General features: G+C 41.6%; 3 protein-coding genes across 4 annotated transcripts in view; all 3 read left to right on the top strand.

Moving 5' to 3' along the window:
• The window catches only part of lpcat4 (lysophosphatidylcholine acyltransferase 4), a 57,725-nt gene that overhangs the window by 21,927 nt on the left and 11,554 nt on the right, over positions 1 to 24,244 (top strand). The window contains exon 13 of the mRNA XM_084042630.1: positions 549 to 1,253. Within this exon, the coding sequence (XP_083898756.1) occupies positions 549 to 739 (191 nt within the window). The 3' untranslated portion in view covers positions 740 to 1,253. The remainder of the gene's footprint in view (positions 1 to 548; positions 1,254 to 24,244) is intronic.
• On the top strand, positions 3,698 to 5,969 carry nop10 (NOP10 ribonucleoprotein homolog (yeast)). Its single transcript, XM_084042759.1, has 2 exons — positions 3,698 to 3,892; positions 4,888 to 5,969. Exons 1-2 carry the CDS (start codon positions 3,839 to 3,841, stop codon positions 5,026 to 5,028), a joined length of 195 nt encoding a protein of 64 aa, XP_083898885.1. The 5' UTR covers positions 3,698 to 3,838; the 3' UTR covers positions 5,029 to 5,969.
• The window catches only part of slc12a6 (solute carrier family 12 member 6), a 58,650-nt gene continuing 41,278 nt past the window's right edge, over positions 6,873 to 24,244 (top strand). Inside the window, exons 1-5 of one of the 2 annotated variants that reach the window (XM_084042615.1) lie at positions 6,873 to 6,997; positions 11,806 to 12,692; positions 17,455 to 17,549; positions 19,037 to 19,165; positions 22,941 to 23,087. In XM_084042615.1, coding sequence (XP_083898741.1) covers positions 12,503 to 12,692; positions 17,455 to 17,549; positions 19,037 to 19,165; positions 22,941 to 23,087 — 561 coding nt within the window. In that variant the 5' untranslated portion in view covers positions 6,873 to 6,997; positions 11,806 to 12,502. Of the gene's footprint in view, positions 6,998 to 11,791; positions 12,693 to 17,454; positions 17,550 to 19,036; positions 19,166 to 22,940; positions 23,088 to 24,244 lie in introns of both variants that reach the window. The other variant, XM_084042614.1, reaches the window with a different exon arrangement.

The following is a 24,244-nucleotide window of genomic DNA, read 5'->3' as shown; positions in this document are numbered from 1 at the left end:
ATCATAATGTTCAGTGTATGACAGGAACGCAATTAAATCCTTAATCCCAATTATTTGAGCGACAATTAATCGTCAAGTAAAATGTAATAATCGTGACAGCCCTAGGCCTAGTCGGTATATCTCTCTCTCAGTATATCTCTCTCTCAGTATATCTCTTCTCTCATACAAAATCATTTTGTCCCTCTCAAATATTAGCTTTTATATTATTTACTCATTCGCTCACTCTCTCGCTCCACCACTGCTCAGATTGTAGTGCTGCTGCTGCAGTTATCCCCCCCCCCCCCCCCCCCCCCCCGCTGAAAACAGAAAACAGAATTTCCCCCATGTGATTAAATGGGTTCATTGTGTAATGAACGTTGTGTATGGAATGGGATTATAACCAAGAATATTAGTGGACTTGGCCGTTGCCATTTGTTGCTCAGTCTTTCTTATTCTTTTCTGGCTCACGTTTAGCTGCTCTACAAACTATTCTGTGTAATTGTGTAATAATCATTTGAATGTATTACTGTTTGAAAACTACTAAAACTACTAAAAACCTCTTTCCACAGAGGATCTGCTGAAAGTACTGACAACCCATCCGACCTATCAGAGGGTGGTAAACGAATACCTGCAGCCTGAGGAGGCGGGGTCTCAGATGTCATACATGTACATGGCCTCAGCTAATGGGAAGATGGTGAACAACAACGGAACCATGCAGAACGGCAACGGAACCCTCTCGACCAATAAGAAAGCAGACTGATGGAGCCCTTTCGTCTAATAAGAAAGTGGACTGAACCTTCTCGTCCAATAACAAAGAGGATTTTTGGAATCTTCTCATCCAATCGGAAAGGGAACTGTTGGCGCCTTCTCGTCCAATAAGAAAGTGGATTTTCGGAACCTGCTCATCCAATAAGAAAGCTGAATGAACTTTTTTTTTGTGGTGGCAAAAGGATTATTGATTGTCTTCCGTTTTGTTTGATTGACTGGATGTTAAATTGAGGACGCAGCCTATACCGGGGCAGTTTTACGATGGTTTTCACAACCTCCGGACAGGATTATCAGACATTAATACATGGAACAAGTGAAGCCAAAGCCATAAATAGCACCTGTTCTGTACTTTGCATGTGCTTTGTGCAATAGTTTTCAACCTTGGTCATCAGAATACGAGCACAGAAAGTCCTTGCCTTAATGATGCCATTCTGGTCGCATATTCTGTTGCATAGGTTGTCAGGGTCTCGGGTCAGCAAGGGAATGTACGCTCTGTGTGTGTGTGTGTGTGTGTGTGTGTGGGGGGGGGGGGGGGGGGGGGGGGGGGGGGGGGTGAGAGAGAGAGCGAGCGAGCAATCTAATTTTAAAACTGCGCTGATGTGAGCATCATTTCATCAAGACCCAAAAGAGAAATGATGTTTGTCCGGGACCCAAACTAGTGAAAATAGCTGATGTACAAGCTCTCATTATTTATGGAACTGTTAAGAAAAATGTTGGAATTATTTTTAATTGATGAAGCTTTTAAAATCTTTTGAAATAATTATAATAAAGAAATAATATATATTTTTGAATGTAGGAAACACAAAAAAGGGGATATTTACTCACGACCCACTGTTTGGGAAACGGTGCTCTACAGTAACATGTCTTACAGAGAAACTTTGCAGATTTTCAACCTAAATTCCAATGCTCCGTGTATTTCTCCATGAAATGTTGACGTTAAAAACAAGCCATGCACGTCGTCAGGTGTATGGAATGCAATGTTGAATGTACGGTAATAGTTTCGCGCCACGCTATGTTCTTGATCTTCAATCAAATTCGCCGGTTTCCATTTGATGCTGCTGGTACTCAGACAATCTGTATAGTGTTAATATTTTGGCGATGAAGGAGGTATGTGAGTGAATGAATGAGGGAGTGAGTGGGTGGGTGAGAGAAATGTTTGTTAAAATCACCTCCTTTTTAAAATTGCTGAGAAACAATATAGTTTACCATGTTGTGTGTATGCAGATTTTTGCTGGTACTGTGAAACCCAGGAGGTCTTATCAAACTTTGTAAACTCTCTAATCCTGAGTGTTAATTTACACTCTGGGAGTGAGCAAATATTGACCAAATTTTGATTAATTTGGTTAATATTTGCACACTCCCAGAGTTACAAATGGATATATTAACATTGAAGATTTTACTGTGCATCATGAAGCCATGAAATGTATTTTTATATTTGTATTATATTAGGGTCCTTCTGTTTTATCATGTGCATCCTTTGTGCCTAAAAGGGATTGTGGTGTGCGTGAAGACGTTTGAGAGACTTGTAAAATCCAATGCTTATTTTATTTAAATGGACGTTTTTCATATTTCTTTTATATTTTTTATGGAAGTATTAACATTTAATACAATAATAAACTGTGACATTTGATTTGTCCTCTAGCTGCTGTTACCATTCTTTTTGTTTTTCTTTTTTTGCTGTATGCACCACTCTTCCAACTTCTTTTGGGTCACATTTTACTTGTTTAAAGGATTGGTGAAAGTATTTGTTCTACAAGCTGTCAATGAACCAGTTGCATACATGCATAATAAGAAGATTGTCAACATCAAAAGAGAATACGCTCACACTTTGCAGTTTTGGACCCGTTTTGCACAAAGGCTATCGCTTAAAACACATTAATCGGTCAAGGTTTGGTTTGTGTAGTTACTTTGCTATTATGTAACTCCAAATATTGGGCAGTGCTTTTCAATACTTGTTCCATTGATTAGAAATTGATCAAATCCAAAATATTGCCCCCTTTGACTTGCATGGCACAGGCAAAACAGTTATCAAAGTCACACTCGGACGAATGCGAGCAAAACAGATTCTGCTAATGTATAAAATTGCAATACCTGGTTGTGCTTGAACTACATTTACCAGTAGCTTGTGGGTAGCTTCACTGCTTTCAGAATTGTGTGGCTTTCAAGGTGACAGCTGTTGGCCAGAGCAATATGTTACAGGTTATCTGTCCATACTTATGTCCATCCGTATCAGGGGTCATCAATGTGTCTATACATGGACAGACGTGTCCGTGGCAAAATTTCTATGTCCGCTGCAAATCTTCTATTTAAAAATATATATATTAGCCAGTCTCCAGGTTTTCTTCAGAATAGGTAGGACACTGATTTAATTCATGCAGAAATACCAGTGGTATACTTCTATACTTTACTTGAGTTTATAGCCTACTCATCACAACTTTCACTTTTACTTCAATACATTTCAAACAAGAACATTTGTATTTTATTCTACTACATTATCATTGGACACCTCTTTACTCAAATCAAATCAGAATATAATTGCAAGTCACTCATGATATTGAATTATCCACACTGTTCATACTCACAACAGGCACTCTCATCAAGATGCCTGCTGTCCATTGTTGTGTACTGATGTAAAATAGGTTTAAAGTGGTTAAAAATATTATTTTGATACTAAGCAATTTAGCTGGGGACCCCCTCAAGGACCCCTGGGTCCCACTTTGAGAACCACTGGCCTAGGGTACCAGACTGCCAGTACACCATTACCATTGGCCTTCAATATCACTTTAATATCACTTTTCAATACATTTCCATAGACAGACCATAGACTGTAGAAAATGAGGGTTAGACGGAGGATGAGCGTGATTCCTGGTGGAAACACCATTTCCCAGGGTGCTGAGCGGTACGGATATGGATACTGCGCCATTACCGGATGTCCGCTCCACATTTTGCAGACAGAGCTAGCGAGGAAAAATCTCCACACGTGGGAATCAAACGAGAAAACATTCCACGCATTTTCCTCAAAATTAACCTTTTTACCCGACGACTTTTCTTATACTTTTCAAAAGTAACGTGAGAGAAGTTACTCGTCAAAATGTTCCTGCAGTTTTATGACAATGAGGATGGGGTGAGAATCTACACTCTGAAGGTATGTTTACTTTCTTCTTCACATGGGGTTCTGCACTAAACATTTTAACGGTAGATTATACAGTGGTGGAAAAGGTACGTCGCTGACAGGCTTTCTTACAAATAAAAGTACAAAAGTATTGTTATCAAAATGTATTTAAAGTACCAAAAGTAGACTGTCCCACTTCACAAGTTTTCAAATGTATAAAAAAATGCGTAGATCTGCTATTTTCCAATGGCCAAAGTTTAAATAGGGCTATGTAATGTATGTCTATAATAATCCAAATGTACAAAGTAACTAGTAACTATAGTTTTTAAATAATTGTAGTGGAGTAAAAGTACAATATTTGCCTCTCAGATGTAGTGGAGTAGAAGTAAAAGTACAATATTTGACTCTCAGATGTAGTGGAGTAGAAGTATAAAGTATTGAATTGGACATTTAAGTAAAGTAATAGTACCTTAAAATTGTACCTAAGTACAGTACTTCAGTACATGTACTTAGTTACTTCACACCACTGGTCAAAGATTAGGCTTTATTAACTTGTTCTCTTGAGCTCGGCCTACCATGTCTAGGTTACAACATTGTCGGGTTAAAATGCTGTAAAAGGTGAAAGCAATGCTGTCAATGATGCAGCTACGTGGATAAAAGTGATATTAAAGTGATATTTAAGGCCAATGGCAGAAGCTAGAAAGCACTGTTGTGAAGATCTTGTCGCCTGTGGCTTAGCTACTAAATTCTAAATAAATAAACAGTGATTTCACACGTGCATGTAATTCTATTTTAGCTGCACAATAGAGATGTATTTGATTAATTTGGCCAAATCCAAACATTACATAATTAGCAGAAAAGCCTTTAACACGAATTTCACTTTTTAAAGTGTGAATGTTCCCCTCCAGAATAGGAATGCTGGGGGTTCTAGTGTTTAAATGAATTGGAGCTAATATATAAGTTATTAAACTGAGTGTGATTGAACATTATGATAATTATGTTGACCTTTGCCCCCTCATGATGAACAGAAAGTGGACCCTTCGGGACAGCCCACCAGCTCGGCCCACCCGGCCCGCTTCTCTCCAGACGACAAGTTCTCCCGGCACCGAGTGACCCTGAAGAAACGCTTCAACCTGCTGATCACCCAGCAGCCCCGACCCATCCTGTAGAGGAGGATGGAGCAGTCATTCTCAAATACCTTTTTTTCAATTTCAAGGACCCCCCCCAGTTTTGATATAGTCTCTGTCGGGTGGAAACCTCAAATGTCCAAAACTGCTACTTTTCAGGATTCAAATTCCAAAATAGCAAAAGTAGCAGATCTACAAGCTCGTGCTTGTGGATTTGATACTTTTGTGTGACGGTGTAGTATGATCAAGTTGCAGAGCATTCATTTACGAAAAAACACAAAAAGTTAGAATATGGAGATAAGAGGTTTCTGCCCGACAGCAATGATATACTCCCATAACTCTGAGTTACAGACCTGTAATGTCCAATTTACACTTTTGTCGTCCGACGGTGACACCGTCATGCGACGAAGGATAAATATATATGACATAAGGGTCCACATGGTTCCTAACTATCAATCATTACTTGGAGAACCGCTTGGGTGGTAGAGAGCTGGATATCAAAGCAAAAGACTGGAGGATGAAATGGACTGGAGGATGCGAGGAAGACCTAAAGATCACCCCTTACAGAAAACACACAGGAAGAAGATTAACATGGTGTGATGTCGCTTAAATCTGTTACCGACACTGATTTTCACCCTGGTATACTATGCCATACCAGATATAATTGGGTGACTATGGGGTTTCCTTTTAATGTCATTTGCTGTTGACATTTTTTGTCCCAGGAGGTTTTTTGTTTGTTGGGATGTTCACTTGTAAAGGGGCAGTTATGTTTGTGATGGCATAATATTGTGAATATTATGATTGTATTGTTGTTTTTCTTTGGCAGAGTGTGTGTTCACCCACAACTCATTGTAAACTTGATCTACGTCAACTTCAAGTGCCGTTTGTATGATGGTTCCTCCCAGCGTTAATTATTTAGCATCACTCGGTTGTCAATATCTTTTTATAAATAAAAATGACGAATGAAAAGTCTTCTTACTGCATGTGACATTGCAAAGTTGGTAATTGCTTATATAATTGTAATATCAAATTAAATTGCAGTAAATGTTAAACTTTTTTTTTAAATAAAACATGTTACTTTGTTAATTTAATATCAAATTAAATTATGTTATGTTTAAAATATCATATATACACAATAGTTTTATAATATAAAACTAATATTGGATATACTTTTGGAGTAGTCTGATATTTGTAGTATTCACCTTTCATAACCCCGAAACCAAACAATAGCCTAGAGTAAAGATGCCAAGGTTTAGCCAGTGACGTCATAAACATCTACCATCTACAGCGTAGGCTCCTCACTCCTGAGCAATGAACCGCCGCATGCCAGTGACGTCACTGACGAATCCTTGGGCATCTCAGCCGTGCTAAGCGTCGCTCATTGCGCATGCACGAACTCGAAGGCACAAGCCAGCATTGCCATGTCCGCTTTTTATAAGCGACTTTGGGCTTGTTTTTCTGTAAAGATGCTTGTAAATATTGGTGGTTGCGGGTTTTTTTTGTGGTTGTTTTCTAAAGTGTAGTTGCTTATTTGGTATTGTTTCCTAATGTTGTTCAAACCAGTGGTTCTCCAACATTTTCAAGGCAAGGCAGCCAAGGCTACCCCCATTTGAAAATATTTTATACCAGGGACTTGTATACAAGGCTTGTGTAAAATGTAAATATATATTTTTTTTTTGGAAAATAGAAGATCTACGAGTTGTGAGCTTGTAGATTGGCTATTTTCAAATAGCCAATGACCAATGTATTGTTTAAAGTGCCATCGTCGCTTCTTCTTTTGGGCTTTCATACACCCGGTTGCTTGTTTCTTTCGCAAAACCTGGCAACGCCGACGGCAAGCCCAACAGGACATATGGTCGTAATAACGCGCTTCTTTTTCTGTCGGACACTGTTGTTGAAACAAAGTGCCGACGAGCAGAGCAGCAGGCGAGGAGGACCCGGGTCCTCAGATCAGATGTAAGGTTATTGAACTGGATTTGAACCTTCAACCACCCCCGGCAGCCGGCACCAGGTATGTGGGCTCTTATAAAATGGCTGTAGTGGCTTTGTGCTCCATATTGTCTGGAGTGTGTCTATGAATGGGAACATGTTCACATATTATTGTATGTATGAGAGGCAGCAGCATGTCTAGCTGTAGGCCTACCTGACTGTACACAGTGTGTAGATGTGTTGTTACACACACTGTGTAGACTGGACCTCCCGGCATGAGGCAGGGAAGAGGCATCTGCTGGCTGCAAAACAACGCTCTGATCATTGACGCAAAGAAGGGCTACTGTAGCCATAAAGCATCCACACACACACACACACACACACACACACACACACACACACACGCTTCAACATTGTAGCGAAGACACTGCAACCCAAAATATCACTTTAATGTTGAGGAAGTCTTTATAATATTGCATGTTTTGATGGCAATTTGTATGGCAATTCGATGAATTGAATACACAGGACCTAAATGGAAACAAGCCATAGCGCGTTCTTGGGGTTTAATCCCTTTAGCATCCTTTTGTATTGAACTGTACTTTCTGTGCTTTTTTTTTGCCAAACTGTTAAAAAAGTATTCAATCGATCAATCAATCAATCAGGAGGACATTGAGGTCATGACGTTCCTGAAAGCGATAATGAACACTGTAACAATGTAACGATGCGACTGTAACCGTAACAATGTAATAATAACACCTAGCTCCGACGGAACCTCTCCCTCCGCTGTATAGCTCCGAGATGAGGTTCCTCGTTTCTCGGTGCTGTTTTAGCAGGGCATTGTCGCACATTTTACACTTTACATGTTTCTTACCCCTTTCTGCACATCGTATCCAAAAAGTAAAGGTTTTCTGCCATGCTCTCAGATGTTTTAAGTTCTAGCGCACAATAAAATCTGTCCAACGAGTTGAAAAAAGTATTTAATTTGCCTCGGTCCTCAGCCGGTTCCATCATTTTTTGCATTAGAAGATGCAATTCAACATTTGACCAGTAGGGGAATCAGTAATGTTATTTCTACGGGCGCAACTCTTGCGCAATGTCTTAAAAACATGTAACCGGATGAGGACAGAGGCGAATTAAATACATTTTTTAACTCGTTGGATAGCTTTTATTGTGCGCTAGAACTTAAAACATCTGAGAGCATGGCAGAGAACTTTTACTTTTTGGATACGATGTGCAGAAAGGGGTAAGAAACATGTAAAGTGGAAAATGTGCGACAATGTCCTGCTAAAACGGCACCGAGAAACGAGGAACCTCATCTCGGAGCTATACAGCGGAGGGAGAGGTTCCGTAGGGGCTATAATAACACCATGATCATTGGCAACAATGTAACACAATGATACAAGTCTCCAAAGTAACATGATGTTACCAGCACGGTGACTATATAACACGGAACGCGTCGTTTAACATCAATATATCATGTGATATATTAAGGTACTCCGTGTACCCGCACAGAGATGTGTTGGCAAGCAGCTATTAGTACCTGTTGACATAGTTTGTGTTACTGTAAAAAAAAACAAAAAAAACGCGCAATTGTTAAGGAAATGGCTCCATTCGGATACATTGTGGTGGTTTATCTCCTGACTGTAGGAACTGGTTTGGTGTGGTTGTGGTTGTAGGGCTGCTGGCTGCGGACACAGACACACACACAGACGCATGCCGCATTGCCTTGGCATCCAGGTCTCTCTACCAAGACAAGAGACATGTATTCATGATGAATAGCCGATCTACAAGCTCAGGCAGTGTTGCCAGATTTTGCGAGAGAAACAAGCAAACCAGGTCTATGAAAACAAGCCCAAAAGAAGCAACTGGGCTAATTGAAAATAGCCGATCTACAAGCTCACAATTGTGAGCTTGTAGATCTGCTATTTTCAAAAAAATATTGACGAAAATGTGGAATATTTTTTTAAACATTTTTTAAACACAAATCTTGTGGGGGTCCCTGGCATAAGTAAATCTTTTTTTGGGGGTCCTTGACAAGCAAATGTTTGAGAACCACTGGTTTAAACAACATTTAGGAAACAAGCCCCAAAATAAGCAACTACACTTTAGAAACAAGCCCCAAAAACCGCAACCCACAACAACCAATATTTACAAGCAACTTTACAGAAAACAAGCCAAATGTCGCTTTTAATAAGCAGACTTGGCTACGCTGACCTCAGGCTACATGTAGGCTATTTACTGTAGAAGACAAAGGGAAACAGGAGGGGGCCTAGTATAGACCCCTGGGGGACTCCTCCAGTCAACTAGGGTTTATGTGGTTAATGTTTAAAGTAGTAGTAGTTTTGTGTTGTTGACCGACTGACTGGTGCTGAGTGCAGTTATTATGGTAGCTGCTTTAATTGGCTTAGGTTGGTAGATGCAAGCCGAGCATCTGTTTGTTTTTCACCATTACCCCCATTATTACTGACAGGGTTTTAACAAAGTGGTGCTGTCTTAAAGGCCCAATCAGTGATACAGACTTAAATGAGTAGTAACTAGTAACACACACAAAAAAATAAAATAAAAAATAAAATGTGTTGACACAGCTGCAGTGCCTACATTTTATGGCCTACCCTGGGATTCAAACCCTCATCTACTGCTCATCCCAAGGGCAATCCCTGCTTGGCCATGGGGCAGGGGTAATATTGTGCTGATGAGCTTTAGGCAGTATAGGCCTACTACTTGTCAACCAGTAGATATCCTTGGCGACACCAGGGTCTACCGTTCTCAATGGAAGAGTAGGGAGACCCAACATTTTCCATATTTTTTTTTATTGGTACATCTTGTGCATTAGTACACAAGAGTACGTGAACGTACGTGAACATGTTTTGTTCTGGTTCATTCATCTGGTTCATTCATGGTTCATTCGTGGTTCATTCGTCATTAATTCGTGGTTCATTCGTGCCTTGCGGCACGAACTGGCCTAGTGAACTGCGCCTTAAAACATGGAACACTGCACTGCTGGTATTTTTTTTATTTCACCTCATGGTTAGGGCTGTCACGATTATGAAATTTCACTTGACGATTAATTGTTACACAAATAATTGCGATTAACGATTTAATTGTGTTTTTGTCGTTGAACATCGGAACATATGAATGAAAATTCCTTTTCTGTTTGGCTTTTAGGCTTTGAAGTTGCACAGGGCATTAATAGTGGAAATATCCCATTTACAAGTGCACAACGTGTCTCATGTTTAATATGTACACAAATATGTCCACACCTGCGTATGATGCTAATATTCTGAAGAACATGTACACGCCTGCGTAAAGAACATGTACACTCTGACATCTGGGTATGATGCAAAATGCTCTAAACATCATGTACATCCCTGCTACTACACATGCTATCTGTATATACCATATGTATATACAGTATCTTTGATTACATTTTTGACCCGTTTAACTTTCTATCCTGCTCTAACCCCCCTTCTCACGAAAACTACAAAATGACAGAGCGTGCGCGGGGGAAACAAATAATTTCACCCACTTCTTTACACCTGTAAACTTGTGATGTGACAATAAAGTTGATTCTGATTCAGACTTTGTAACAGTAATAACAATAAACATTTAAACTAAAACAAGGAATAATCACAGAATAGCAGCAATAGTAAGACAGGGTAGCAACCTCCAACCACTGCAGTTGTGCTAGTTACATTGTATTAACATACTCTACCACACAGACTTATTAAAATAACATTTTATTCATCCACAGCAACTCCAGGCCATTTAGAATAACCTTTGGCACTGGCTGCTATGCTGTCTCCTTGGGAACATCGAGGCAAATGCATCATAATGATCATTTTCAAGAGGTTGAGAACTAGACAACTAGCCTTTGAGCAGCTGTCCAACTAGGTTCAGTAAACAGATAGCCCAGACTATCTAGCTCTTATTCCAGGCTCTGTGCCAAACAGTGGTGTCTTTTTATATTTGCATAAACGGAGAAACTGACACAGGCGTTGTCTGTAGGAACTACTCCACCACACACAAACTGAGGCGTGGAAGTTCGTGGCAACAAGACACACAACAAATAACAATGACGTTGTGAAGTTCGACTTGAAAAATTAGATCAGCAGCACAGCTCTCGGTCTTGCGAAACCTGAACCTTACACCTCCTAATTTTCATGTCTGCCCAGAACATGTGTGTGTGTGGGTGTGTCGGTTGGGGCAGAATGAACACAAGGAAGTGCGTATAGCCTCCGTAGGGAGGGAGAGAGGATGGCAGCGAGCACTGCCACTGGCCCAACCGGTTCGAACCGCTCTCTCATATAATAATTAAATTATGAACCAAACACACACAAAAGCGACAACTCAACTCCATCCAGCCGTGGTTTCTCACGGGGGAGGGAGGGAGGGAGTGGGATGGGGGCGGTGTCTCTGGTCAGTTGACTTTACACCTCCAAGGCATTTACATGACCCATAGGTTCACTCAGCCAGGTTATTGTTTTACCCTGCCTTCAGCTATTAATAGAAACGAGCCAGTTTGGAAAGCCCCCAAGTTTGTGAAAAAGATCTACTGCATGTCATCATCATGGTTTATTATCAGCCATAACAATGCTCACAGGAAGAATGAGGTGAATTTGTTCACTTTGTTCTTTCTCCCATGTGAGATAAATTTAAATTGTTTCAGATGCTGCCTACCTTTCATTCTTCATACAGGCAATGTGAGCTATAGACAGGGTTATGCCAAACTAGTCATCTAGACACGTATGAGATCAACATTGTTATTTGAAATCTGAATCCTGTTTTTCTTCCTCTGTCTGTCCTTCATCCTCCCCTGACCTCCTTACACTCACTGCATTCCCTTTCTTCTCACATCATTCTACTCTGGCTCACACAGGGACATCACGGTAGAAATACTGATTTATCGCCACTCCAGCCTGTTTACGTGAAGACGGGACAGAGAGACAGAAAAAGGCCTGACATGACCACTAGCCTATATAGTCACATAATCTGTATCAACATTTAACAGAGAGAGGAACAACATCAAGCACAGAAAGAATAAACAAGAATAAATCACTCTAACTACTTAACCAAATGAAATTTGATTTTATCAGTCTGATTGGGATTAAAAATAGTGGATGATTCAGGCCCACGAGTTCAGACAGGACAGATTCTGGGAAATTGTTTTAAACGCATTCTTCTTAATCACATCAGCATATAACATCACTGTTCATTTACGTCAAACGTCACCACACACATTGATGATGATGAGAGGCTCTTTGACGTTCAGGCATTGCAGTTAAAACCAGCCACTCTTGGAAGCATTAGCAGGTACGAGGAACATTGATACATAACAGCACACTGTGACACACACACAGAGATCAGTTTCAGCCATATGCCTGCCAAAGGCACACCCGTTCAGCTCAATGGGGAAGTGTATCTGCAAGGGAGAAGTTTCTAGTGGCCGCTACCATCTCACCATCACCAGGGAATCAGTCCAGTACAGCGTAGCCTAGTCTGCCTCTCTGTACATCACACCCCATTCCTTTTCCCCCTCTCCCCTGTAATCCTACACCCCCCCACTCCCCGTTTTCCAAGCGAGTTGGCCATGGCGTCGGTCCGGTTCACGGTGACGCCCACCAAAGCGGAGGACCTCCCCGGGGTGTCCGACACGTCGCCCGACATCAGCCTGCGATCCAACAACCGCGTGCGCTTTGGCTCGCGGGAGAGCATCAACCGCAGCGACCCGCTTAGTGAGGGCTCCACCGCAGGGGGCGGGGCCGAGAGCACAGAGCAAGGTATGTCATCTAAAGATTGATTGGTTGATTGAGTTCATTGGATAATTGAATTGAATTGTATTAGCGGATGCTCAAACATATCTTCAGGTACAGCCACTTAAACCCTATATATCGTTGCTGTCGGGCAGAATGAAACCTCTCATATTTTAACTTTTTATGTTTTTTCGTAAATTAATGCCCTACGATCATACTACACGGTCACACAAAAAATAAATAACAATTGTGTTTTGATATGCTATTTTTGCAATTTTTGAATTTGTATCCTGAAAAGTTACAGTTTTGGACATATACTTGCCTAAACTTATTTGCCATATTTTACTATTTTGAGAAACGAATTAAAATAGTTAATCTAGCCAATCTACATTGACACGTTGTGAGCTTGTAGGTCAGCTATTTGAACTATTTTAAAATGTTTTTCAAAATAGTAAAAAATGGCAAGTTTAGGGATGAGGGGTAAGGCGGAGATAGGGCCCCAAATCTCCTAGCCAAAAATAGCCCATATACAAGCCTCACAACATGCCAGCGTGACATGTTGTGGGCTTGTAGATCAGCTATATTCACAGAATGTTCGCCCCTCAAGAGGGTCGCTAGGGTTCATGTGGTTAACGGATGATAAAGGATTATACATTACATGCTAAAGCTCAAAAGCTTATTTCCTTTGTGGTCCAGTGCGTACATGAACACAAAGACCTACCTGTAAAACGTGCACATACACGAATTCCCACATTCAAGTGTCAAACCATTCAGCCATGTATGCTGTCCGTGTGCATGTAAGACAGATCAGTTGTCTGTTTGTACAGTCTTACTTAACCTACCCACATGTGCTCTCATGGATTTGGGAGTTACAATAGGTTCCCACGGGCGTATGCTCATTTCAGCTTACGTGTGACATAGGATCAAGCCAAATATCCAGCGTTGAGTGAAAACAACATTCCCAAGGGCCGGCCAAGGGAGACATTTTGACTCGCAAGGTTTCTAGCATTTGGGTACATTTCCACCTCCTCCCCTGCAATTCCTAGTGGGACACGCTCCACAGTTTGCTTTGGTAGGAATGGGATTTGAGTCTTGAGTCTTAACCCCTATGCTGTCAACCAGAACCCAAAATACATTTTCTTTCTTTAATGATGATTTTTCTGTGAATCATTCAGTTTTATTATTGAAAGAACAGTAAAGAGTGAAAAGGCCCCGGTTCCGAACCAGCATGGTTTCTTCCATTAAACAACAAGAAAATACAATACCTTCCAAAAATGTTTTGCTTTTGCTTTTGCTGATGAGTTTCTTAATCCATGAGTGACCATGTGCTCCATAATCCATGTGTGCAATGAAGTAGGTGCACTTCAATTACAGCGAGGTGATAGGACATAACAGTGTTATCATGGTAAATGGTAGGGCTTTTCAATATGCATTACATTCACTGAGGCAACCATGCAAGGTACTCCTAATTGCTTATCGGGTGCAATTAGGGGTTAGCTGTCTTCCTCAAAGACACTTCAACTCAAATCCAAGAGGATCCGGGGATCGAACCAGTCGCCCTGTTGATAGTCGATATGTATCCACAGTTCCACTGGGTCCCGTTTTCTCCGAACTTACCTACTGTAAATGACATGATTTAGCGACGTTTTATATGACTCAGACTTGTGAATGGCACAGGTCAAAGGGGAAGCAACCGAGAGAGAGAGGGGGAGGGAGAGAGAGAGAGGAGAGGATTCTGGCAAAGTATTTTCTCTTTACTCTGCTGAAAGATACACTTAAAATTAAGAATATTTCCACACGTCTCGATGTTTGAATGTATCATATCTTTTATTAGACCTAAACTATATGGGATGTTAAAATCACCATGCTGACTCACGGGGGCTCAACAAAGGCCTGGCAGAGATATAACAGTATTAGTTGTGCTGATCCAGTTAAGTAATTGCATAGTAGTTAGGATACCTAATGCCTGTTTGGTAATAAGCTTCCATAAATAGAAGTCAACCGAGGGTAATCCTATTCGGGTTTTGATTGGACTACGAATAATGCCAGGATTATTTGCACAGAGGGAGAGAGAGGAACACATGTGCACACAACAGCAAGACAGTCCCTTAACGCTTCCACGCTGAGGGACAATCTCTCGCGCTTTTGTTGCTAAAACTGGGTGGAATCCTCTGGGAATATTCACCCATTTTCACCAAATGGTTCGCCTATTATGACATGCCCAGAATAGGGACACTGGGGTTCATGTGGTAAAAAAAAGAAAAAGCTTTGCAGAACCATTCCAAGGTTGTGATGAATTGGCTGGTTATCAAAACCGTGGGTGTAGTAGATTTATTAGCGGCCGGTGTTATAGCAACTACCTTGCATTTACTTCTTTATTCATACTGTGTCTGTCTCTCTGTCTGTCTGTCTGTCTGTCTGTCTGTCTGTCTGTCTGTCTGTCTGTCTGTCTGCTACGCTATCTATCAATCATAGTATCTATCTGTCATTTATGTCTGTCTGTCTCAAACACATATCAAATAGATAGCCATTGAACTCCCCTTAGACACGTGTGAAGGAGTGTGGAGTCACATCACGTGAGTGAGCGACTCCACAGTTAGTTGAACAAAAATGGACCTGTTTGTGGAAGGAGGACAATGGAGTGTTATTTTCAGAAAGGTCAGACTCGTTCAGAAGCCATTATTTTTTGAAGCCCCCTTCTCCAATAATTGTGAAAAGTGAATTTGACAGGCTCACACAGCAAGCATTCACAAACACATGCGTGCTCACACGCGTGCGCGCACACACAGACACACACACACACACACACACACACACACACACACACACACACACACACACACACACACACACACACAGTCACACATTTGACTCCAGAGTTCCGCTCCAGTGAATGTTACGACCCCCCGTGCCCCCCCCCCCCGCCCACACACACACACACACACACACACACACACAGACACACACACACACACACACACACACACACACACACACACACACACACACACACACACACACACACACACACACACACACACACACACACACACACACACACACACACACACACACACACACACACACACACACACACACACACACAGGTAGACATCATTTTTCAGAGTGAGGATACTCCTGTTTTCTCCGGGGAATAGTCTGTGTTTGTCTGTCTCTTTCTCTCTCTCTCACACTCAAGCACACACACACACACACACACGCACACGCACGCACACACACCGTGCAGCTGTGGCCTCCTGTGCGCGGTGGAGCGTGAGTCCTAGATAGACAGCTGAGTCATAGAGGCAGTGGAGGGAACAGGTGTACCCAACAGCATCCACTGTTAATAAGGGCCACCGCAGGCGGGATTTTGAGCTTTATCATTTCAGGAAATAACCTTCAGCTATTGTTGAGACTGTCTGGGACTCTCATTATGTCTGCACTCACATTTACATTTTAGACAGACACTAGGTAATGGGTAACATCACCAGGCAGGCACTTGTATGCGCAGTGTTATTTAGTTCTGTGGTTCTCAAACATTTTCATGTCAAGGACCCCGGAATTGATAGGTATATTTGTCATAGTAAAAATTTCATGTAAGAAATTAGGCTGGAGCAGTGGTTAAGTGCCTGCCGCCACGGTGGAGGTTGTGGGTTCGAATCCACCGTGGTGCATCCTGATTTGTCGATCTTCTCTACACGAACACAAACAGTCAGAAAGCCAGTCTGTTCCAATAACTGGCCAGTAACCAGAATGACAGAATCAGTCAAGTCAGTGTCTGTTTGCGCACTGACCTGATCAACTGGTTGGGTTCGTCACATACCAGACGTGTGTGTGTGTGTGTGTGTGTGTGTGTGTGTGTGTGTGTGTGTGTGTGTGTGTGTGTGTGTGTGTGTGTGTGTGTGTGTGTGTGTGTGTGTGTGTGTGTGTGTGTGTGTGTGTGTGTGTGTGTGTGTGTGTGTGTGTGTGTGTGTGATAAGAATGTGTTTGTGTGTGGGATTGGAGTGGGGTGTGGTAATGTGATGTGTGATTGGCGGGTAGGGGTCTGAAAGAGCCTGGGAGGAAAGGGCTACTACATTATAAAGAAGGGGCTAAAAAACTGGAAGACGGCGTGTGTGTGTGTGTGTGTGTGCACGTATGTGTGTTGTGAAATCACACGTCAGCCAGTATGTGCCGGTGTCTTGATCAAAATGACAAGTGTGGTGCTTTTAGCTTCTGCAAAATGTCAAGTCAAGTATGCTAGCGTGCGTGTGTACTGTGTACAAAAGAGCAGAGTAGGAAGTGATATTTGCTGACTCAGGCGGTGGTGATGAAGCTACCCATGCTGACTGAGGCGGAACTGAACTCAAGCAGGGACACGGAGGCCAACATATCACAGTATGTGAGTGTGTGTGTGTGTGTGTGTGTGTGGTCGGTGTTTTTTCTCAGGCTGTGGTGAAACTGATTTAACGCCCTTGTGATCCATGACTATGTTCATTCTCTCACTGTTTTAATGTTTCTCATTGAATTTTTCAGTATGGTTGATGTTAGGCAAAACTAGAGTTGATGATCGTATTTAATTTTGGCCTTTCTTTTGGGTAACGGTCTCGTCTCGTCTCTCCTCTCCTCTCCTCTCCTCTCCTCTCCTCTCCTCTCCTCTCCTCTCCTCTCCTCTCCTGGGACTGTCACTTACCATCTGTGAGAGAGAAGCACATAAATAACAAATTGCCTCAATTCTCTCTCTCTCTCTCTCTCTCTCTCTCTCTCTCTCTCTCTCTCTCTCTCTCTCTCTCTCTCTCTCTCTCTCCAGGTGATGGGAATTCCAAAATATCCAGTGTGTACATTAACAACTCTCATGGGGTGGACGATGATGACTTCTATGACAGAAACCTGGCCTTATTTGAGGTACAGTATTTACTGTAACTTCATAAATGCATTCATTCGCAGTGTGCCGATGGCCTGCACTGACCAGACATCGACGGCACATTTGCGTCACATCCCCAGGTTCCGTTGCTGCTGGAGTGGAAAATTATGTTTTGTGCTTATTTGTTTGGGAAGGATGTTACGGGGTCTACTAGTCTAGATAGAATAGAATAGAGTCTATGCGTTTGACTTCATCGTACCCGGAAGTTATGCGGGAACGCCTATTGATTGGCAAAAAAATACTTTCTGGCCTTGACAGCCCATACATCCAAACAGAAAAGTCCTATCTGATTGTATTAAACAACGTTAAACTCACCAACATGGCAGCTGTACGGAAAGCTTGAATTATCCTCTTTCTTTCGGCAAAGTTTTTGTTTCATAAAAATCCACCGTAGACATGTTATGAGCTACTTTCTGTCAATACATTTCGTGCAGGTGTCAGAATTTGGAAGCGCTCGTTTTCAATAATGCAACGTCCTGCCGCCTCCTGCATTACGTACAATTTAGAAACAGGTGGTACGCAGGACCGTTGAGTGATTTCTAACGAGCGCTTTCAAACTCCAATGCTCCATGCTGGAAAAAAGTGAAGCATGCGCATACTCTCTATAGTGGGGATTCCCTCTTGCCTGTGACATACATACAGGCAAGAGGGTTCTAGGGTCATATCCAGGGGGTGTACTTGTACATCAAGCTGCCTCACACTTTGGAAACAGGAGATAGGCTCCTGGCCACATGGCTTAGCTACTTACTTACTTACCCTCTTGGAAGAGTGGTAGAAGCTTGGTCTCCCATGTGAATCCTGAATATGACATGAAACTTAAAGAGCTGGTGCCATGTTTTTGCACTTTTTCTGTTTTTCATGTGTCTATGAGGTTGATAGAACTTCATTAAGCCCCCCGGTGGTGGTTTTATGGTGTTTTATGTCTTCTCTGATTATTTGGAGTTTCTTCCTGGAGGCTGAAATCTTGAGGGTCAAACGTGCCAATAGAGAAATTGCCCTTTAGTGACATCACAGAGCCCCCAAAAAACATACCCTCCCCCTCATTATCATAACACAACAGGTGTGGGCATGAGGAGGAGGAGGGACTAGGACAGGTGGGTGGTGCTAAGGTGGTGGAGGAGGTGCTAAGGTGAGAACCAGGCATACTTAATGAACTGGAGGCGTGTCCACATAAAACATTTTTTTTAAACAATTTCTGTACACTTTTTTTTTTGAAAAAAATCCTTACACAATAATAATACCTTATGATCAGGTTTTAGGGTTGAAAAATATCATGGCACTCCATCTTTAAGAATTGCAGGCTCATTTAGGCTTCGACTCGTCAAAATACACTCATACCTTCCTTTCTGTCCTCCCTCCATCTTATCCCCATATACCTATTTTCTCTCTCTCTCTCTCTCTCTCTCTCTCTCTCTCTCTCTCTCTGTCTCTTCCTTATTCCCTCCATCCGTCCCGCTCTGTTCTTTAGGAGGAGATGGACACTCGACCCAAGGTCTCGTCTCTGCTCAACCGTCTGGCCAACTACACCAACCTGATGCAGGGCGCCAAAGAACACGAAGAGGCTGAGAGCATCGGTGACAAGAGAAAGCCCAGCAAGGTATACGGTTATACACTGTCAAATCCAGTGTTCATTTAACTCTGAGAGTGTACATAATGGAACCAAATGGACCCGTAAAGGGTCCATTTGCTTCCATGTGTACACTCTCCGAGTTACAATTGGATAGATTAACACTGTGTTAAATGCTGTGTTAAAAAGCGACATAATAAAGCATCGTATCGGTCTCAGAGTCGCTGTTTAATTGTTGCAAAACGAGCTCGTTGACGTCGTCAAGAGTGGAAAGATCGGACAAGCAAGAAAAATATAAATGAAAATTAAACCTGGGGTTAAAACTAAAATGGAACTAGCGGACAGAAATAACAATCATTTACAAGCAGGAATTGTGTGGTGAGCGAAGGTTAAACAGCACCTTTGTTTCTTTTGTCGTTTGGAGCTTTATATCTGCAGTTGAAGCCAGCTCAACTTGGGATTGTAGCTTTGTTGAACTTAAAGTGAATGGTAGCCTGTTGCTTTGTATCTTCATGTCGCTGGCTTCCATTGAAAATTAATGGTAGCCCATAGATTTGTATCTGCCAGTGTGATCACAGCATAAGGAATTTACTGCTGCAACTATAGTGTTTCGTTGGACTAATGGTGTTCTACAGTGTGAGTCCTGCATGTCCAGACATCTTGTCAAGGTCCCAGTGTCTATGAGTCAATATATATAGACGTCTATATTATAGACGTCATTTCAACAGCTATAATATAGACGGTCTATATGCGCTTAAAAATCAACGTCTAAGATAAGAATAGAGGTTGAAAAAACTTTCACTTTTAGACCAGTTATTACCCGGTTTTAGTTTAATAGCCCGAAAGACGCTCAACTGTTAAATTTGACTTTGTTGGGTTGTTACACCACCACATGCCAAAGGCAATCCCTTGTAAACCACATACTACTATATACTTAGCATAAAGGCCTTCCTCATTTGGAGGGTAAAAAGGTCTTACGTTTAAGAATGTAACCTTTATCTTTTTTTAGGCTTCAGCTGATTGCAGTTAAACAAGTGTAAGGCTGTCATAATGTGTAGATGCCAGGAGCTGGTTAATGTAAAACATTAGCAGAGAAGTGTTTAGCAAGTAACATAAGCTATTAACACGTTTTGCCATTGAAGGCAGTACAGATGGAACACTACAATTACAGACTCATGAGCTTATAGCAAACTCATACTGTTTTCCTATGTGTACATGACTGATTTCAGTGAACTCTGATCCATCCAGGTCAGGGGTTCTCAAATGTATTCAGCTTGAGACCCAAAAGAGAAATATGGTGTCTCCCCAGGACCCAAACTTACAAAAATACATTATGAATGAATCATTCATGCCCCATTTCAAAAACAGTGGAAATAGCCAATCTGGAAGCTCACAACACGTCACATCGCTTGTAGATTGACCAGTTTCAATTTTTTTAATATATTTTTGGAAACATTCTGGAAAATGTTTTGAACTCATATATTTTTGAAAATATCTGAAAATCTTTAAAAAAAATATATATATATATATATTGTTTGAGCACTGATCCATATGTACAGTTGCACACATCCACCCTATTCTCATTATCATCATCAATGACTCATCTAAGACACCTTGCTCTCCTGATCTCTTCACTACATTAGCAGCATTCAAGATAGTACCATCATAAAACACACACACACACACACACACACACACACACACACACACACACACACACACACACACACACACACACACACACACACACACACACACACACACACACACACTAAGTATTCGATTTATTGAAGTGTAAAAACTGATGGCACACACACACATACACAGACACACACGCACGCTCACACATCCCACACTTTTATTCCCTGTTCTTAATCGCTATAGAGAACTTTGATCTCTGTAACACCACAGTATTAATGAGTTTAACTGTACTCTCTGCCAGGTCATGATCTTGTACCAAAGAACAGAACAGGGCTGTTATGTTATTACAGTTACATACATACATGTGTTTTTGTTGTGCTTTTGAGCTCCTGTGCAGTTTGAAACTTGCTTTCACTGGAAAAAGTTAACACTAAAATGTATTATTAGTACATATATGATTTAGTACCAGGAGAATTAGAAGTGCTATTAGCAATATTGTCACAGTATAGTCATGCTGGTACACAGTAACATCTGCAGCGTTCATATATCCATTTGTAACTCTGAGAGTCTTCAAATGCAACCAAATGGACATGGGTCCATTTGGTTGCATTTGTAGACTCTCAGAGTTAAAAAACAGTAATAGCTCAGGAATCGGAGGAAGTCCAGTAGATGACCACATTGACCTGGTCCTCTGCACAATCGTCACTGATAAGCAAGTGTCTGGCTCAGATAAGAGGCTGCTGGACTCAACTGTGGCTCAAAAACACATCGCCCATTTCCACTGAATCCTGTACCACTGGATCCAGCATATGAATTAATTGGGACGGTTTTAAAACACGGCAGTATAAATGCGAATATCAACGTCACCTCGAGACTGGAGTATTTCTTAACAATGTAAATAATTCTTTATGATAGATGTCAAATTTGGGTGGTAAAGAAAGGTGAAATATTGCCAGTGGTCAGTGGATGAAAAACTAAATTTACTGTCCTGATGTTTTGGATGTAAGTGATATTATTTTGTTAAATTAAGTGTTAAATAGCTCTATATTCCTATAGTAATCATTGCTATAGAGTGTTTGTTCAGTAGCATGGGTCTCCCGATCTCTCCAGCTCTTTAGTAAACAGCAAATATATTTTCAAGTTCCTCTGTTACTGAACAAACACTCTAGCATTTAATTTGGATTATTATTATTAATTATTTGTTTATAAAAAAAGTAAAACATATCCCTTACACCCCTTTTAACTGAAGGATGACAATGTTGCAACCTATCTCAATAACTACTCGCTGGTTTCCTGCACCTTCCTACTCCCCAGAGGTCAGGATGGGCTCTACTGAGTTTGGTGACCCAATGACCTTTCCTCTTGAGCCGCTAGAGGAAAGGTTACTTGCACACGAGTCTGGAATGGGTGGATTGCTAGTATGAAACTTGCTGAGTGTGTTTATCCCCCAGGGACAATTAACCCTGACTACTATCTCATGATCGGCATTGATGCTACCTTAAGAATAAACCCTACTGGTAGGGGGTGCAACAGTTAATCAACCTAATCAATTTAATAGATTGTAAAATAATAATCAATAATTTATCAGAATAAAAATAATCAATTTTGTGGGGAAAAAAATGTCGTTTTATAACATGATATGCTGTGAGCTTGTCCATTGGCTGTCTTCGCTTCTTTTGTGTGACACTTTTGTATGACGAAGTATAGAATAGGGGGTTAATCATACTAATCAATTTAGTCGATTAGAAAACAATCTATTGGACTTTTTCCGCATCAATTCGTTAATATACTTTTTTTAATAAAAAGATTCCCCAAAACACGCTTCTCGATTATTCGATTAATCGAAAAGTAATCGATAGAATAATCCCCAAGAAAATAATCACAGCAGAATCTGTCAGCACCACTGCCTGTAGTGTAGTGTTGTTAGTAGGAATAAACACAGAAGCACTCGGGAGGAAGTGGACTATGAAATGGGAGGAGCCAAACCGAGTTCCTGTCTCTACACAAAAAAATGTGTGGTGCCCCCAGAGACAAAAAACTGAAAAAAAGAAACGTTTTTTTTACCGAATGGGTTCCCAGATTGGTGACCCCATGGCCTTTCCTCTATGCATATGTGTGTGTACCTGGCTGTATAATGTGTGACCTGTATGCTCCTGTGTTCCAGTCCCCTCAGATGGGTACCTTCATGGGTGTGTACCTGCCGTGCCTGCAGAATATCTTTGGTGTGATTCTGTTCCTGCGGCTCACCTGGGTGGTGGGGACGGCCGGTGTGCTGCAGGCCCTCTGTATAGTCTTCATGTGCTGCTGCTGTGTGAGTACCAATGCACGCACACACACACACACACACACACGCACACGCACACGCACACGCACACGCACACGCACACACACACACACACACACACACACACACACACACACACACACACACACACACATACACACACACATACACACTCGCACACACACACACACACACACACACACACACACACACACACACACACAGGCACACACACATAAATACGTTTGATATCATAGGCCTCTGTCGGTCAGGGTTGACCATGGTTCGCACATCCTAGGGGTCTGGTCTGGAGCAGCGTCTCTTATGACTGAAGAGCCCTATGCAGTCTGTTGGTCTGTGTACGTTGTTGTGCACTAATTCTTCTCTTGACTGCCGCTGCGTCTGACCGTTTTCTCTCCCCTGTCATGAGGTGTTAGTGTACGGTGCTTCTCCACTGTGTGCGGTCAGATGCAAGAGCTTCCCAGTAGGGGTGTGCCGATACACTAATTTCACCAAACGATACGATACGATATTTGGCTCACAACTTCGATACGATTTCGATACGATACGATACGCACTTTTTTTATTATGAAAATAAATAGGGGAGAAAAAAAGGAAATGCAAACAAATAATTCTGTTTTTGCATTATTCAGACATGCAAACTTGTAGCTTTTCAGCCGTTTTGAATCCAAATAGGGCAATAGTGTGACACCTGACCCGAAAAAAAAAAACATGTTGTCACCCTTTTCACCTCGGGGCTGTTTGCATAACTGATTATTTTGATTTGTAAAAAAAAAAAAAAAAAAAAAAAAAAAATTCAAAACGATATTTTTTTTTTCCAAAACGATACATATCGTCGCGAAAACGTATCGCGATATATCGCGGGACGATATATCGGCACACCCCTACTTCCCAGGATTTGAGGTTGATGTCAAGGGACTTCATCTCTCTCTTACAGACATCTCTGTAGCGCAAGTGTGGATGACCTGTTGTCCTCTCCTCCCACGTGCCAGTTATCTATAGACCAATTATTTGTTTACTAACATTGAGATTGGACGCACAGGTGATTGTTTCACGCAATCAATTCTCAACCTGTTGTTTCGGGGTGCGCTGGTTTCAGCACACCCCCAACCCCCTCTTGTGTGTTGGTGAGGCGCGTCCTAGCGAGACCTGACAGAATGGGT

The sequence above is a fragment of the Gymnoscopelus microlampas genome, assembly GCF_963454915.1.
Source record: "Gymnoscopelus microlampas genome assembly, chromosome: 19".
In the NCBI taxonomy this organism is placed as follows: domain Eukaryota; kingdom Metazoa; phylum Chordata; class Actinopteri; order Myctophiformes; family Myctophidae; genus Gymnoscopelus; species Gymnoscopelus microlampas.
This window is presented reverse-complemented; position numbering and strand designations above follow the sequence as displayed.

Coding starts and splice junctions, on each gene's coding strand:
- nop10 (XM_084042759.1), top strand. CDS start 3,839: ATGTTCCTGCAGTTTTATGACAATGAGGATGGGGTGAGAATCTACACT. Junction 3,893..4,887: donor TGAGAATCTACACTCTGAAG/GTATGTTTACTT, acceptor CATGATGAACAG/AAAGTGGACCCTTCGGGACA.